The 18,342-nt window shown below is 42.5% G+C and overlaps 1 protein-coding gene across 1 annotated transcript; it reads right to left on the bottom strand.

Moving 5' to 3' along the window:
• Window positions 1-2,693: 2,693 nt before the first annotated feature.
• Window positions 2,694-9,134, bottom strand: LOC115159504 (barH-like 1 homeobox protein). Its single transcript, XM_029709289.1, has 3 exons — window positions 7,875-9,134; window positions 5,458-5,683; window positions 2,694-4,278 (listed from the first exon to the last, which is right to left on the bottom strand). The coding sequence occupies exons 1-3, from the start codon at window positions 8,326-8,328 to the stop codon at window positions 3,987-3,989; spliced, it is 972 nt and encodes a 323-aa protein (XP_029565149.1). The 5' UTR covers window positions 8,329-9,134; the 3' UTR covers window positions 2,694-3,986.
• Window positions 9,135-18,342: the final 9,208 nt, after the last annotated feature.

The raw sequence follows: 18,342 nt of genomic DNA, 5'->3' as shown, positions 1-18,342 counted from the left end.
TGCAATTGTGTATCATTTTTGCATTTAGGTATTTTTCTGTCCTCCAAGGCTTCCCCTGGATTCAAAAACGGATTAAATAACGTTGCCTTGATAACGTTGCATTAATTTAGAAGGATGTAGTAGCCCAATCTAGGTCTATAATAACGAATGAAAAGGAAATGATAAACAAATCTAGGAGAAAAGACTATCGCCCACTCTACAACGCAAATTGCGCTTTGATTGAATCTTAATTTCATCCGAAGGTTGTTTTGTTTAGTTTTTATTCTGACTCAATGAGCTTAATCAGAGTCACTGATCATCTGGGTCTAAGCCTCCCCGTGTTGTGTTTTTGTTTGTCGGGAGCTCAACGAGACTCTATCCGCACTTCATTAACCCTGAGCGGGGGACAATCCGCGGTAAGAGCCGAGGGATTTGCCCGTATCCTTTCACATGCAAAAATCTCCGCGTCGTCCATCAAGACAGGGAGCTTTGCCTGAAATCAGCCGCGCACTTCGCAAGAATAACCCTTTTCATAAATGTTGAGGGGTTCATCTTTATTTGAATCGGTCACGGATCCTTATGATTTTTTGGCAAGTTGGGAATTTGTTGGGGGGGGGGGGTGTTCCTCTCCCTTTTTTCCAAGTACCAACCACATTCAGCGCGATGTAGCCTAGACCTAAAATATTTCTCAGTTAAAGCAAATGTACGCAATATATATGTGTCAATTAGTTAAAGCCCGACTAATGGGCCTATTTTATGAAGAGATAGGCTGATGGTCAATGGGAGAAGGGAGAACATGTGCCATGCGAGCGGTGCAGCGGGGGGCTGAATATTACACCCATTATCGACCTTCAATTTAAAGCTATTAAAGTCTTTTGTCTAATCGTTAATATCCCATTCGCCAAATCTGTCAGACTGAACTACCCAGCCGTCCTTTATGGTCTGATATTTTGGTTGGTTTAAAGTTTAAAGTGAGTCTCCTATTAGGAGTGAGGTTGGGGCGGCGGGTGGGGGGCTGGTGGAGCAGGGCCCTGCGGTGCCGCTGACCAGATGTCCCCTCGCTGATCCGGCCCACAGTCAGCATCGCCCGGTCACCAGCTGTTGGAGCTGTTTGGCAAAGAGCACAGCACCAACACTCCAAGAAAGAGGCATGGAAACAATCCATTTCCAAATGGGATCATTTAAGGCACTTAAACAATTGCACTAGCCTCGCATTAATATTTCATCTGGTATTGTTTATGGAAAAGGAATGAAATGGCATTCTTAATTCAGTTTGCCTACTGTCTACTGTACTAGCGTATTTGTAAAATGTAGGCTATCCCCTAGCTGAATAAATGGACTGCTTTTGCCAATGATCAAATCTGTAGCAGACTATTTCATGATGTTTTATTTGGTATAGACCTATGTTAGGTTTAACCGAGTCCACTTTTGAGACATGGCTATTGTGTGTGTGTATATATATGTGTGTGTTTGTGTGTGTGTGTGTGTGTGTGTGTGTGTGTTTGTGTGTGTGTGTGTGTGTGTGTGTGTGTGTGTGTGTGTGTGTGTGTGTGTGTGTGTGTGTGTGTGTGTGTGTGTGTGTGTGTGAGGGGGGGCGTGCATATATTTAATTGTCTGTGTGTGTGTTTTATTATATACACACTCCCATCAATGTATGTTTTTGACATAACTATTAGCCTATCCTATTAGCCCATACTGTTAACCTATCCTATTTATTTATAACACATTTATACCAAAACAGATTTCTAGTCATAACTTATTAGATAGGCCAAAGTGTTAGATATCAAGGCAGAATTAACCAGCCAGCCTACATTTCCCAAATTGAACTCTCACCACTCCAAATCTTTGGATAAATATCTAGGCATTTTTTAAAGGTTAAGGCGGTGAATGTTCCATGCTCTGACGATGACATTCTTATGAACTTTTTCAGGTTTGACAAATTAAATTCACGATACTAACCAAATAATGAGGGGGTTTGAGGGAAGTGTTTGACAGACATGTTCAAAATTATTCAAACATGGTGCTTCTAATAGAATTCTACGAACCTTAATTAGATTTTATCAGGCATACTTGCCTGATTTATCACAGGTTTACACATTGGCTCTCCTTTGTCGCGACATAACATGTTTTGTTGTTTAATTATCATATATGCCAAATCGTTATTTTTGTTTGTAATGACCTTGTATGGCATTAAACTATACATCAGAAATGTTACTCTATGTGTGACTAATGATCAATGACATTCATTCATTCATTGATCAGTTGAAAAGTGAGCCTTTGACACGAGCAATGATTGCATGCAGGACCATTTTGTCCATTTTTTCTTTAGAGAATAGGACGCTCATTACCAAACCTTGAATAACACAACTTTCCTCGGATGTAGGTCTATTCATTACCTCTTGCAACGGAAACCGTTTACCGTTTAAGAAACAAACGGGAGCAAACGGAACGAAACGTGGACGGACCTATACCTTCATGTGTCCAATAGAAACTCTCCTTTTCATTGAAAAACATTTTCAGTTTGGAGTCAACGTTCTGTTTTTTGGTTGCAACAGACGAAACTTTGCAACAGATTAGGCAGTATTGAATACACCCCCAAATTGTTGTTGTTGATGATGATGATGAACAGCCTACTTGTATTCCATTTGCAAAAAAAATAGTGTCCCTTTTATTTGTCAAGCATGGATTTGGAAAGATATGGCTGAGTCACGTTATTACATGAAATACCTTTATTTGCACATATATAAAAGTAATTATTTTTTACTTCAAATCCCCCTCTATCGCTCCGACTTAAGCTGTGTGAACAGTTTGACAAAAAGTTATTTCAGCTAATGGGGGCGAGGAACGAAAAACGATCCAGAAATACGAGAACCACTCCACAAATTAATATCTGCAATATACATTTTCACCAAAGAGAGTAACAAGGTTTCCACGGTTTGATACGAAATAACATAAGTAATCCACAACGTCTGCTTAAATACACCTAGCAAATCAACAGGCGAAAGACCCAAATTGGCAACCGACTCAGTCTTCAGTCATGATCTGTTTAGCAAAAGTGAAGGGTTTGCAGGGATACATTGCTAATTGATAAATTGAGTTAATCTTACTCTGACTCCAAATTGAATATCATTGGGCAAAACTTAAACTAAAAAACTAAAAACATTATGATTAGAGATTTCTAAATACATTTCGTTACAAGTTGGTATTGTATGTTGTTTCTCTCATGGACCTTCATTATTCTCATCCAGATTATCACTGAAATGATAGAAAATTAGCCTTCAGCTCTGGCTAATCTCTAGCTTTTTTCTACTGGATCACTGTCATCTGAAGGAAATAAAAATGGATGAATAAAAAATATCTTCAAATCAAGAAATATTCGTATTTACATGTCTATAGCCTATATCTGGTGATTATTATTTTCATCGTTTGAAAAAAGTGAATGAAACGCAACTCGTCTTTGTAAAGAGAAATAGAACGAAATTATAGTTGTTGTGAAATGCCTTTGGATCATCTAATTAGCTATTCAACTAAACTTGGAATGCTATTCCAGTTTCCAGACCAATGCATTGGTTTGTTATGCATGTTTTTTTTTTATAATCGTATCCTGACAACTTAGTCTAATAATAATAATAATAATAATAATAATAATGATGATGTTAATAATAATATTTTTATGATTCTGAGTAAAAGTGCCATTGTCATAAGCCTTGGTGCCAGCAACGATGATTTCAGTAAAACTATCGTGCCCTTTCTGATGTAGCCCACACTGAAGGTATGGTAAACAAAAATATAAATATATAAGTTAAATGCATAGAGAAAAATAAAGAAATAATTAAAGAACTTCAGCATGGTAAAAACCTGTCCACTTTAGATAGTTCGAGATTCAGTCATCAAGTTCATTGTTTAATGCCATGACTTCTTTTGTCACCGTTTTAAATAGTTTTTTCCCCCCTCTATCACATAGAGTCCTAGTCTGCCAGGTATGGCATATATCCGGTGCGACCGGCTCACCGCTGCTGTGTTGGCCGGGGAAGCACACCGGAGAGAGGGGGGAGAGGGGGTGGTTCACTACCCCCCTGCAGACCATGCAGAAGAATCCGCGGAACGAGAGGTCGTTGCAGAGCCGGAGGGGGCGCTGAGGGGCCTCTGTACAGGTAGAGCGCCGCTCCGGGGTCCAGGTTGGACATCAGGCTTTGAGGGTAGAAATAGGGCGACGGAAACATTCTCTGAAGAGCAGAGTAATTTCCAGCCTCCGCTAACAGTTCCAGTCCAACTGCCGTCTGCCTCTTCCACTTTGTTCTGTTCAGAGAAGAAACAGTGGATATTAGTAATTGAAACTCTCATCATAAAGATATAAACAAGTTTGAAAAGTGCAGTTAAAATCTGTTTATCATATGACTCTGAAATGTAGAATTCAATCATATCTGCACTGAGTAAAAAATGCAGTTTGGGAAAAACCCATTGAAAATGCATGAACAAATAACATAGGCTGCATGGTTCAATGTAAACGAAATGTGTTTTTTCTTAATGGATTTAGGCCTGCTTTGTAATAACAAGCGTTACCAAAATGTGATGTTTTAGGTGCAAAGTTGAGGGTCAGTTCAGAGTCAGTTTGAAACATCTGTAGCCTACGCAATATTATAGCGTGCATTCACTTTCGGTTGAGATCGTATTGGTTTCATCATGTGGTCTGAAATGAGTCTAATTCTTCTATGTTTCCAAGAAAGATCTAACGTGTAGTTGTTCTCAGTTACGCACTTCAGTTATTCTGATAAATCAGTCCTCCGTCACTTGTATTCAAGCGGAGGGTTAATCTGTCAGATTGTCAATTGAAAGCACTCCTCAATCAGGTAAATTATTCATAATTATAATAATTGAGTAAATATAGTAGTGTGGCTGAATTATTGATATGGCATAGGCCTACATGCAACGATATATTATTCATGCACCAAAGTGTTGTTTTTATACCTATTTAATTTCCCCCCGTTTTGCTGTCTGAATGTCATAGCTTCATTTGAAAACCATTTAGATTTTTTTCTCTCAAAAATGGCTTAAAACAATCTAGTCTCTATTCTAGTAGAAGGCTATTTGTCAGTATTTGAATCACATTGTTCAAAGGTTTCATGCAGTGCCAAATTGCCAATATTTTATCATGGTTTTGTTTTTTATTTCTGTTCAATTGTCTCCTTTATTCTTAAGGAATTGATGCAGCGTGTGCAAGTTTTGAGAAAGAAATTGGAGCTCATGTGACCAATGAGTTTGTCTGACCGACATGAGAAAATCATTCTGTCTGGAGGTGAAGAGCGTTTAGCCTAATATCCTAATGATACAAGTGCAGGCGCGCACACACACTACCATTGTTGGCCTACTAGGCTCACTGCATTCTACCATTAGGCACTATCAAAATACTTCTCGTGATTTGAAATTGTTATAATTTGTGTAATTACACTAAAGGCAACCAAGCGTCGCAGTCCTTACCTCCTGTTCTGGTACCAGGTTTTGACTTGTGTGTCTGTGAGGTTGAGGGAAGCGGCCAGCTCCATTCGGTCTTGCACGCTCAGGTACTTCTGCCGTTCGAAGCTGCGTTCGAGCTGGGCCAGCTGGTGGTCGGTGAAGGCTGTTCGCGCCTTCCTGGGTTTCTTCATCCGAACATGATGCGGACTGTCCCTACTGCTCGAGATCTCTCGGTCTCCTTCCTCTTTCACTGCAAACACAAGAATAGGGTAAATATGAAAAACTCAAATTTACAACAATATCTCAAATGTTCATAAAGCCTAGAAAGTGATGGGTAGGGCCGAATCAAAAAGAAGTATAGTCCTCGGCTGTAGACTATATGCCCATTTATGAAAGGGATTGGGATTTCGTTTAAATGTTACAAACGGACTTAAGCCTATTTCAAAGTTTAACTTTTTCATACAACTTCATAGCCTTGTTTGGGTGTTGTGTTGGAGGACTTTAGGCCGCTCTCCATTTGATTAAGATTGTGCCTAGTTTTAATGAAGACGTAGCCTAGGCCTATTTACAAATTAATCTTTTTTTGTATATTAGCACATTGTTTTTGCAATTGGATGTGTGTAACCTTCCCCTTTGTTCTATTCTTTCCTTTGCTGTCGTGTTGGGGTTAGAACTGTAGTATACATTTCTCAGTTTATTCTCCCCCGTACCCTCCAAAAAGAGGAGACACGACGTGAGAGCTCTTGCTAGTTGAATAGTTGAGTCGTCTCTCAAGAAGCACAATAATCCGGCTAATTGAGCCACAAGGGAAGGGCGCCTTTCAACCGCGACCGGAGAAACTTCACAGGGTCGCGGATGAGAGCGAAATAAAGAGCCGGCCGGCCTCGCGCGTTACAAATCTGATTAGCACTGGGACAAATTACATCAAATCCCCGAAATATTAGAAGGCGGATTCGCTGAAATCAAAGCAGTGTACTACTCCCTACAAGGGCTTTGGAGCTGAATTGACTGCGTTGATATGACAATCTGTTACGCACACACGTACACACCACACACCACACACCCACACACACACACACACACACACACACACACACACACACACACACACACACACACACACACACACACACACACACACACACACACACTGTATCCAAAGTATATTGATGTCATTCATGTTCATGTTCCTTTTTAAAAACTGAACTGAAGTCAGGACTTTTGTAAAACCCTTGCTATAATGAATTGCTGTAATAACATTGTTCACTAGTAGGCTATAAATAACATGTAAATGACATTATTCACATGAATAAATAGTTGAATGAATATTAATATTAATATTAATAATAATAATAATATAATACATACATAATAATATAGGCCTATCCTTATTACACACTTTTGTGTCACTGTAAGATGGCATTTTCTTTTTATCAATAAAGGGGGTAGATATATTTAGTGTTTTTGTTATATAAGTTAATCAAGTCAATATTTATTAGGCCTATTATATTTTTGTTTTATTTTTCTAAGCACATTTCTATTGACTATTTCCTGCCAGCAGGAATTGTCCTCGCCTATACCAACGGTTGACTTATTTGTATCCAGGCGCTGCTTCATTAAACTGTCAATGGAGATGACATGTCTGTTATGGCTGACATGATTGGAAACAGACAGACCCTTGATGGCATTTATCTGGAGGCAACCCTGTCATCTTTTCCCATGCAGCTCTTCTCTTGCCTCGCTGACATCAACAGATGCTTTCAAGACGTCTGCTAATGCAAGCAAGTGCGTCTGAAAGGAAAAACGGTTTGACACCTCATGTTTATCCCCCAAATCATTGGAGAATATCAACAGTGTGGATTCCATAATTGAGGAAAATAATAGGCTAGTGTCATCCTTTTAAATAATCCGTTATAGGCCTACTGTAACTATAGACACCTTTAAAAGAGCTTTAGAGTTCAAGATAATATTGTTGACCAACTTTCACCATTTGCCAGCAAATATATATATATTTTTTTGGGGGGGAATTAATTAATTAATCTCTTATTGAGTTTACTGGGATAATGTAAAAGTGTATAATTTGATATTTGATTACATACATTTTATAGGGGATTCCTTTTGTACAAATATTCTAGCCTAGGCTGTAGCCTACTTCCAGTAGCCAATTTGCCTTCCGAGGCTAATCACAATTTACAACCATCGCCTAATTAACCGAGAACTACATCTTCAGAAACACTTTGGAACATGGACAGGTGTTTTATTACGTTCAATTATGATAAGAAAATATTGAGTTAGAATTAATGATATAGCAAATCAACTGCATAAAGCTCACCCAAATACAACGGATATAGAACAGTAGGACTACAACAATTCCATTAGAAATAATGTGACAAAGTCTAATTGATTTCTAAACATTAAGCTTGTTTACATCACTATTTTACCTTTGTATTCGCTGTCTGACGATGAGTTGCTATGGATTTTGTCCATGAAGTCATCTGCGAGCTTGGAGACAAGTCGCCCCGTTTCTTGAGTTGGCTGGCCATTACTGGAGTATGGGGCGCAGGCGGCTAGCGGTTTGCAGTCAGCTAGAATATCTCTGATCAGAAAGGATGAGGTGACGGTCCGCGGCTGTGACCCGGCGGAGATCTGTCCGTGTTGGAGATGGGGCGGCAACCCGATAGCATGACCTTGCCTCTGCAATGCCTCATCCACACACTCCCTCCTCGGCGACGGGGGAGACGAGCAGCCGCTCTCTAGCTCAGACCTCGGGCTGAACTCCAGCGGTGACCGGCACTCTCCCACCAAACTGTCCCCTTTCGACATGACCGGACTTCCAGGTCTGTGGGAAAGTAAAGAGTCGATCCCAAAGCTGGACCCATTGGTGGATGCCTCCATTGTTTACCAGCACAGCTAAGTTCTTCGAGGCCTCAACTCAAACTATCATTGGTATTCGAGGCAAGCAAGTTCAGATGATTGCTGAGATGAGACTTTGCCTGAATTTATCCAGCAGGAAAATCCAAAAATGATTCGGAAATCACATATATTCAAACAAGATGTTTTCTCCTCTTCTTAATTTATTATTATACTTGTCAGAATAGCAACATCTCCGTGTTCTTGAAGTTATATAAGAGTAGGCTACAAAATCGACCCTGCATCCAACTATTTTGTCCTAAATACAACACTATTCATGAATTCGATTCTTTTTTAGAAAATGAAAACTCGCCGGTACAACTTCTAAATTATTGATCAACTTATTTCAAATATTGACAAAAAACCTGCAATGATTCGAGGCAGTGAAGCAGCGTTAGTGCAAGTTAAATAGGCAAGCGATTCAGCACCACCTTTCAGCACCACGGACAGAGACAGCAGCGACTATTGCAGGTGGAATTCAAGACCTGCAAATGACGCAGAGCGAGGACACAATTGCTGAAATTGTCATCACTTAAAAAGTAGTTCGCTGGTGTGACCCGTGTGGCGCTCGATGGTAGAGGAAGGTAGAGGTATTCTACGCCAGCAGAAAGATGCAACAAGAGACTCGAAACGGTTAGGCTGCTGCAGTCGAGAAGACGCGCACTGTAAAACAGTGGTAACGCGGGTTAAATAGACACAACTGGGATAATGTGAAGAAAATCTCAAAAAATGGAACTTGAGGAAAACTCAGGAGCTAGGTTTTTAAGGACGCCCCGTCCACGTGAGTCCCTAGTGACAAGTCTTCATTGGTTGAGGGGGCTTTTGGGGTGTTGACGGGTTTGCGGAGAGGAAGGTAGACCCCCCCCCCCCCCCCCACACACTCACTCACCCCCTCCTCCTCGCCCCCTCTCTTTGATTAAAAGAGACACTGAATTCATCAGGAGACTCAGATCCAACTGTTTACAGGCAATTTTCACACTGTTTGCTTTCATTACATCATTGATGAGGCTTATAATGGGGTTATTATGTGGAGCTGGAAGGTCCTTCCTCTCGTCTCTCTTTACGCGCGTGTTCAGTCAAAACTTTACAGGCTTTTTTTTTTTACATTATCGGTATTTTCCCACTTTTGCATTTATTGGCAAGTTTCAGAATTTAGGTTCATTGTTTTTCCATTTATGTTCACGTTGTTTAATAAATATCAAAAGGCTTTTATTGACGTTAGTTGACACAGATCTGCAGTTATATGCGGTTGCATGGGGTATATTTTTCTGGTTCAAAATATATACCGAAAAGAATTGTATATTATTATTATTATTATTATAAATGTTGTTATTGGGTTACTGTTATGAGGAATGCATATAATTTCATTTTTTTCACTAAGTTAATGTAGCCTACATTCATTTCTAATGAATTGAGGACGTATCCAGTGCTATTTTCTTGAATTTCAACCTGTAAGCTCAACGTTTCAAAAATCATTCTAACACAATTTATATTTTTATTTTCTCGGATAAATGTGTTGTTTTTGCACTCTGCATCGCGAGCAAGTGAATTTCATACATGCATAAATCGGCCTCAAAATCCTACTCCTCACACTTTTCTGGGAGTGTACAAAGCACCAGCATCGAATAGTTAACGTTTAGCTCATAATACGTATCTAATAGTAATACAATGCTAATGAGGGATAATAGTCCGAACAGCATGCGCTGAAAGGATGGCGTGAGCAAACTTTAACGTGCATGAAATACCATTGTCTACATTTTCGCTTCTATTTCCAAAACAGTTAGCCCCACATGACTCCCCGACAGGCCCTAATAATCGAACCCCCCATGTGACCACCAGATTGGAGGCGCACGTCGGTCTCAGACACCGGCAGGTTAGTGAATCCGCTCCCCGCTCCCATGGGGTCCTATCGCGGCTGCAAGCTGTCACATTGAGGCGGGTACAGAGATGGGAAAGAGTAGCCTACACACCCATCCTGACGTTGCCTTTCTTAACAATTGACTTGGGCTCCGGAGGTGGGTTATGGAGATTGCTTTCGAACAACTCCTTTTCCTTGCCATATTTTCGAAAATAAAATGAATGGCCTATATATTTTTGTTGGTCTATCCATTTCACAAATCAAATCTGGCATGTGTTTACAAATATGGATGTAGTTTCTAATCTTCAGATTGACAACTACATGGCTAATATATAAAGTAACCTACATAAAATAGTTACAATAGTATGAAAAATAATTCAAGTGGAAACCCATTGCTGCTCCAAATGGGATTGGATCTGTCTTTTGTAGAAATGGGAGTGATTACATTTGTGATTTTATATTTCTGAACTTCCCTTGCAAGAGTCATTTAAAGTAATTGTATGTACACTTTCCCACTTTATCGAAACAATTCCTCACATGGGAATGAGAGTAGACTGTAGACTTGTGTGTGTGTGTGTGCGTGTGTGTGCTTGTGTGCGTGCGTGTGTGTGTGTGCGTGTGTGCGTGTGTGCGTGTGTGTGTGTGTGTGTGTGTGTGTGTGTGTGTGTGTGTGTGTGTGTGTGTGTGCGTGCGTGCGTGCGTGTGTGTGTGTGTGTGTGTGTGAAGGAGAAGGATGGGTCTTTGTGTAATGACGTTAGCTGCTGGTTTTGGACAAGTGTTTGGTCAGAGGAAGTAGAGATTTGCAGCCAATGGTATGACTGTGAGTCGGTGTTTTTGATATCACAAATCCCCAATGTGTGGAGGATGGATTTCAGATGAAGTATGTTTGTGTGTGTGTGTGTGTGTGTTAATGTTTGAGAGATCTAAAGTTTATGATGCTCAATGATACTATAACATTTCCTGTCTAAAACTGAAAAAATTGTGGTCAAATAGGACTTTGTGGATAAAACCCAAAATATGTTTCTTGCACACACTTTTTGGGTGGTTGTCAGTTGTTTGTTGTATCAAGGTCGGTGTACTGCTAAATATGGTCTGTCCATTTTTTTCAGTTTATGTAGCCTAACTAATAATTGTGTATCTGAATAATATGTGCATAAACCATTTTTTGCCATGAGGATTCTCTCATTTCAATTAGGGGTGAAGTTAATGGTTTCCTCATGCTGTAGAAAGTGCAGCTGAAATTAAGAATATTTATAGTTCTACACTAGATGTCACTTATGTTAATATTTTGTTTCTGAACACTAACACATTTCTGCTGCTGCAAATCCTTCTCCATTGTGAGTAATAACACTTACTGGGGCTTATCATTCTGGGAAATGTGGTAAAAAAAACACAAAAAAAACAATGTGGAGCTTTTTATTTATTCATTCGTTAAATATATATCTAGATTTGTTTTGTAAAATATGTCTCGGCTTTGGATAAGCTTCGGCATCTCTATCGTTTTGGAACATAAAGTAAAACATCGCTTTCAAGAGAAGATATGTAAAAAGATGACTTTACACAATAAACAAATAGCATGAAAAAAAGACTGGCAGGAATAGGCACACACCTGGACCAGTCAGGGATGCAAATTATGCACCTTAAAAAGCCATCAGGTATGGGACTTGACAGAAAATAATGAGAATCGCTGAATCTTTTATAAGGTTAACACTCACATTTCCCAGTCAGCTGTCACACAAGAAAGAATTTAGCACACGCATGCGGGCGAAATAAACCTTCATCGTCTCATTAAAGCTGACAGGGCCCAGGACCGGCAGCTCTCAGCGCCAGGCAGCGCACCACCTCGTTTTGTGTTGGTAATTTGCAGCGGAGACAGACCTCTCGCCACCAGAAAGAGAGCGGTAGAGAGAGGGGAGGTAGAAATTACGAGGAGCGCAAGAGTGAGGGAGAGGGAAGGTAGGCCTTGGGGGAGGGTGGAAAGATGGCTAGCACACCAGGAGTCTGATTCTCCTCTAATTGGAAGCATTGGGCATTGTCAACTGAGGATTTTCAGCCGGTCACTGACAGGTAGAGCAGTCAGGTTGATAGCGCACTTGTCAGCCCAAAAGACCAATACAAACAAACCGCTTTTGATTTAATTGGAGAGGCCTAGCCTGTGTATATGTTACCTTATAACCTTGTAACATATGCTTATGGATGAAGACAGTCATGAAAATATACAGCTGACTGAAGACTGGATGCTGGGCATTTGTGTGGTCGAGTCCGTTTCTGCGGTAACATGGACTCTTAATACAACATGATGAAACTTTGTTGCTTGTTGCTGAAACAAGCAAGGTGTTGTAGTAAACAAGTCTTCGGTTGCCTAGGCAATTCCCCACTACCTGCAGCAGCAGCACACATATAAATAGAATGAATAGAAGGTGCTTGAAACCTCTAACCCTGGCAATTCGTCTGGTAAACTCATCATGGGTACACTCTCTATGTCTGCTTGGTATTGTGATGTCATTTCCATGGTAATGTAGAATGTTCATTCAAATGATGTTAACTGATGTGGCTCATACAATGGAACATATTTTTTGTAATGCCAGTTGAGTTGAATCAACAAATCACAGGACATATTGATGGATTCGCTTCCTGCTTTTACTTCCTGCTTTGCTGCTATGGGTACACTCGCAATGACCGTCAATCCACCCATTATGCCATCATTGGGCAACTTAAATGGGGATGCCCATTCTATTCATCCTTATTTCTATTTCAGCACATGTAGTCAGGAGCGGAGGAGAAAATGTGATATTTTTTAAACTTTATGTTTATTAAAACGGTTATTACAGTGACCGCAGTCATTTGGCTGGCCAATAACCGCCACCCAAAATAACCGCCACCCAAAATAAGCACCACCCAAAATAAACGCCACCCAAAATAACCACCACCCAAAATAACCACCACCCAAAATAACCGCCACCCAAAATAACCGCCACCCAAAATAACCGCCACTCATGACTGTCACAGCCCTACGTGTGTGTTAGAGAGAGTGAGTGAGTGGGGGGATCACTGAAGGGCAGGAGTAAGGGGGGCATGTGTGTATGCGTGTGTGTGTGTGCGTGTGTATGTGTGTGTGTGTGTGTGCGTGTGCGTGTGTATGTGTGTGTGTGTGTGCGTGTGTATGTGTGTGTGTGCGCGGTTCGGTTTGTCTGTGAAAGAAATAACTAGCCTTTTTTGTAATGCCAGTTGAGTTGAATCAACAAATCACAGGACATATTGATGGATTCGCTTCCTGCTTTTACTTCCTGCTTTGCTGCTATGGGTACACTCGCAATGACCGTCATTCCACCCATTACGCCATCATTGGGCAACTTAAATGGGGATGCCCATTCTATTCATCCTTATTTCTATTTCAGCACATGTAGTCAGGAGCGGAGAAGAAAATGTGATATTTTTTAAACTTTATGTTTATTAAAACGGTTATTACAGTGACCGCAGTCATTTGGCTGGCCAATAACCGCCACCCAAAATAACCGCCACCCAAAATAACCGCCACCCAAAATAAACGTCACCCAAAATAACCACCACCCAAAATAACCACCACCCAAAATAACCGCCACCCAAAATAACCGCCACCCAAAATAACCGCCACCCAAAATAACCACCACCCAAAATAACCACCACCCAAAATAACCACCACCCAAAATAACCACCACCCAAAATAACCGGCACCCAAAATAACCGCCACCCAAAATAAGCACCACCCAAAATAACTGCCACCCAAAATAACCACCACCCAAAATAACCGCCACCCAAAATAACCACCACCCAAAATAACCGCCACCCAAAATAACCGCCACCCAAAATAACCGCCACCCATGACTGTCACAGCCCTACGTGTGTGTTAGAGAGAGTGAGTGAGTGGGGGATCACTGAAGGGCAGGAGTAAGGGGGGCATGTGTGTATGCGTGTGTGTGTGTGTGTGTGTGCGTGTGTGTGTGTGTGTGTATGTGTGTGTGTGTGTGCGTGTGCGTGTGTATGTGTGTGTGTGTGTGTATGTGTGTGTGTGTGTGTGTGCGCGGTTCGGTTTGTCTGTGAAAGAAATCACTAGCCTTCAGTTGTTCTCCCTTCATCCCCTCACTGCCCCTCTCTCATCCCTGGCCAGTCAGAAGCCAGGCGAGAGCCAGGCGAGAGCCAGGCGAGAGTTAGGTGGCCAGTAGCTGTTGGTCTCCCAGGGCATCAGGGTTTCAGGAGGAGAGACAGGGTTTGATTCAGTCCCAGGGGGACTTCTGGCCCGGGGTTGTGCCATCAGAGCAGAACTCAATGAGTGTTTCCTTTCTAACATAGGAGGGTTGATACAGTACTGTCTCTGAGACCAGGAAAAGGCTGACCTAGCTATGTTGACATGCCTTTCTACACTGAGCAGTGGTCAGCAATATTGATTAAAACTTAGAACCAAAATCAACATGATGACTATGTGTACAGTATGTGTGAGCTCACTTGATAAAGTGAGTGATTTATGAGTAAATGTGAATGTGTGGTATGTGCCTGTGGATTGTCTTCCACTATGGACTTTTACCTGCATTTCTGTGTATTCTTATTAGTTGTGTTTGTGGGAATCTGTGTATATTAATTTAAAAAAAATCTGATGTGGACTGATGTTGGCATGCTGTCTTGATCTCCTAGTCTATGTACAGTGTGTCTCATGACTATGGGTCCATCCATGTTCCTGAACACAGGCCCTCCTGCCTCCTCACTCCGGGTCCTCCTGCTCTGTATGCCCAGTGTGCCTCTACAAGCCAGTGGTTTATTATTCTTGACAGAGTTCAATGAACACATCTGGTCTGAGGCAGAGAGGGGATGAAGAGAAGGTGCCAACAGGGAAGAGATGAGCGAGAGGATGGAGGCCGAGGATGGAGGAGAGTCTGGAGGACGAGGTGCTCCAACCATCCATCATATCAGCCTCTGGTGAAGAAAGCCAACTCCCCTAAACTATCCCTGACCCTCCTTTCCATTACTCTTGACCCCACAGTCATGAGGCCAAGGTCTGAGCCAGCACCATCACAGAGCTCATTACCACATAGAAACTACAGCTTTTACTTTGATCGAGAAGGATTGTTGAGATGGTGAACAATTAGAGTCGTCAGCTTCAAAGAATGGTGTAGGTATACGGGGCATGATTGTAATATGGGACATTATTGCATACAATATTTACAATGAGCCTAATTAACCCCAACGAGTACCGCTCTTGTAATTAGCTATCGCACAGTAGAATGGAAATGAAAAGCTGAGGCGATTTGGAGGTAGAGAGGGAGGACATTTTTTCGGTAAGGTGCCATAGTTCAGTGTTAGCCTGTCGTCCGAGTGACGGTGGGTCGGTGAGCTCAGGTTGGGCCGGAGTCCCTTCCAGCTGCCACGGGGAGACACACACAAGCTGGCGGACAGCGGAGATGCTGCCCCTCTAGCCCCCAGGCCTCCAGGGGGTAGAGAACCAGGGTTGCCCCCTAGCCTCTAACCCGCCATCGGAGACAGAGCCAGGGCTGCACCCTTGCCCTCTTCCCTCCATGTGGGGGGTTGTGGCTAGGGAAGCTAGTCTGATGTCAATGAATCACTGCATACGTGTCAGCAGACAGGACACATTCTCCTCACAAGACTAATGACTTATGTGTTCAGCTAGCTGGGTGAATGGATACCTTGGAAGTATATACGGTATGTTGAATTGAATGACCTTGTTAGATGGATAACATTGGCTTAATGTCAACACAGTAATGTAGTCGTATATGTGAAGTTCACCATCTTTTATATGTTTCTAGTCTATATATAATACGCTAAGCCTTCTAAGTGACGGGAGGGTCTACTCCTTTTTAGCGCCGAGGCTAAAAAGAAGTGCATCGTCCTCTTACATGACAAGCCTACTATCAACTTTATGTTCCGCTGTGTTTTGTATTTGAGTAAATTTTCCAGTTTCTTTGTGTTTGGAATGGCAGGGTTCGGCTACTACAGGAGAGTCAGCTGTCATAATGCAAATCATGTAAGAAGATCACTATTGTGTCATGTCAATGCCATTATGACGTCATTTCACTCCCAAGGAAAAGCCTACAAAATCCCAGGTCCATTATGATGTCATTTCGCTCCCAAGGAAAAGCCTACAAAATCCCAGGTCCAGCTGCTCAGTGGGTAAATTCTATAAAAATAATAAAGTACGGGAAGATAGTGAAATTCAGAATGACAAGTACTGTACAAACACATACACGCACGCACCCACATACATGCACGGGCACGCACACACACACACACACGCGTGCAGCTTGGCAGGGGTTCCAGCATTCAGTTCTTCTCTCTGGCTCATAATGTGGCCAATATGCAGGTAATATGTGGGGTCACAACATCTCAATTATCACACCTCCTGTCAGTGGTTAAACTGGGCTCCCAATCCTCCAGTTATAACCACAACCCCTCCCTCCCTCCCTCCCTCACATCCCACCCTCACTCTCGCCCCACCCGCCGTGACTTTTATTGCTTCATTAGTAGGCTCCACATGCTCCAGGGCACACCCACGCTCCACAAGCCTGCAAACCCTAACAAGTTTGGGCAGACTAGGGGACGATGAGCGGACCCTTGCCCACTGCACCACATTGCCTGCCTGCTCCTGGGATAAAGATGATGGGAGTAGTGGGGTGCATGGGGCTCTTTGACCAAGCCTTAGAACAGTCTACATGAATCCGTGCATATTATCCTGCCTGTACCCTCACAATCCTCTGTACTGTAATCTTTACACATGAGTAGATTGATGAATTGCTTTTCAATACGTTCATGTTTTCCATTGCAAAATACATTACACTGAGTAGGTACAGTACATGTATGCATGCATGTCATACGTGTTCACATGTGTGCACACGTGTACCTATGTGTGCGTGTTAGGGGGGGGGTTGGAGAATAAGACCCCAGAAAATGCTCATTAGAGTTGACCTTGGCATTTCTGGTCGGCGTTTGATAGATGGGGTACAGGGCCAAACAAGCCCCTGGGGAGCCATGATCATATCTTATATTGTACACACACCTCCCTCCTACTGACCCCAACCCCCCGTCCCCCCGTCCCCACTCACTCACACTGCTCTGCTCTACACGCATCACAGGCAGAATAAATCTGTTTCTGACACACCGAGCAGAGAGAGAGAGAGGAAGGGGGAAAGGAGGAAGGGGAGGCCAGAGGGAGTACGGTGAGACTGGAGGGAGGGGGTCTTGGCGAGAGATGGAGGATTTTAAAGAGAGAGAGAGAGAGGAAGAGGGAGGGAGAGGTGATGGGCGAGAGAAGAAGACAAGAGTAGAAAAACACACAGAGGACCCAGAAAACCCAACAGCTCACTGAGGTGTCATTAGCTACATAAGTCAGCTGTGGTTTTCCACTGTAAGTGTCTGCTAGACACAAGGAGCGTAAAAGGGAAAATGAGGAAATTGGCTGTGTGGGGAGGGGGAGAGGGAGGGAGAGAGGGAGGGAGAGAGGGAGGGAGTTAGGGAGGGGGAGAGGGAGGGAGAGGGGCAGGAATGATGATGAGTCTGAGATGAAAGACATTCATTCTCAGGTGTCTTAGTGGTGTGTGCGAGTTTGGTCTCTCTTACCTGTCCCCCCACCTCACAACACACACACACACACACACACACACACACACACACACACACACACACACACACACACACACACGCACACGCACACACACACATTATGTTATTCTGTCCTCTTGGGGACCTAAAACTAATTTCCATTCAAATCCCATTTTCCCTAACCCCTAACCCTGAACCTAACCTTAACCTGTAACCCTAACCCTAACCCTAAACCTAAACCTAAACAGAACTCCTAACCCTAACCCTAAACCTAACCACAAACCCCTTACCCTAATTCTAACCCTAGCCCTAACTCTAACCCTAACCCTCAAACTAACCCCTAAACTTAAAATAGCCTTTGCGAGGTGGAATTGTCCTTGTTCTTCTATCCTTGTGGAGACCTTTGGGGATTTTAGGTCCCCACAAGGATAGAAGAACCCCCCCCCCCCCCCCCCCACACACACACACACACACACACCCTCCTGTAATACCCCTAGTCCCAGTCGGGGGACCCACCAAACACAGAGACATGAGGCAACATCCACCTCCAGGATGGA

The sequence above is a fragment of the Salmo trutta genome, chromosome 23, assembly GCF_901001165.1.
Source record: "Salmo trutta chromosome 23, fSalTru1.1, whole genome shotgun sequence".
In the NCBI taxonomy this organism is placed as follows: Eukaryota; Metazoa; Chordata; class Actinopteri; order Salmoniformes; family Salmonidae; genus Salmo; species Salmo trutta.
This window is presented reverse-complemented; position numbering and strand designations above follow the sequence as displayed.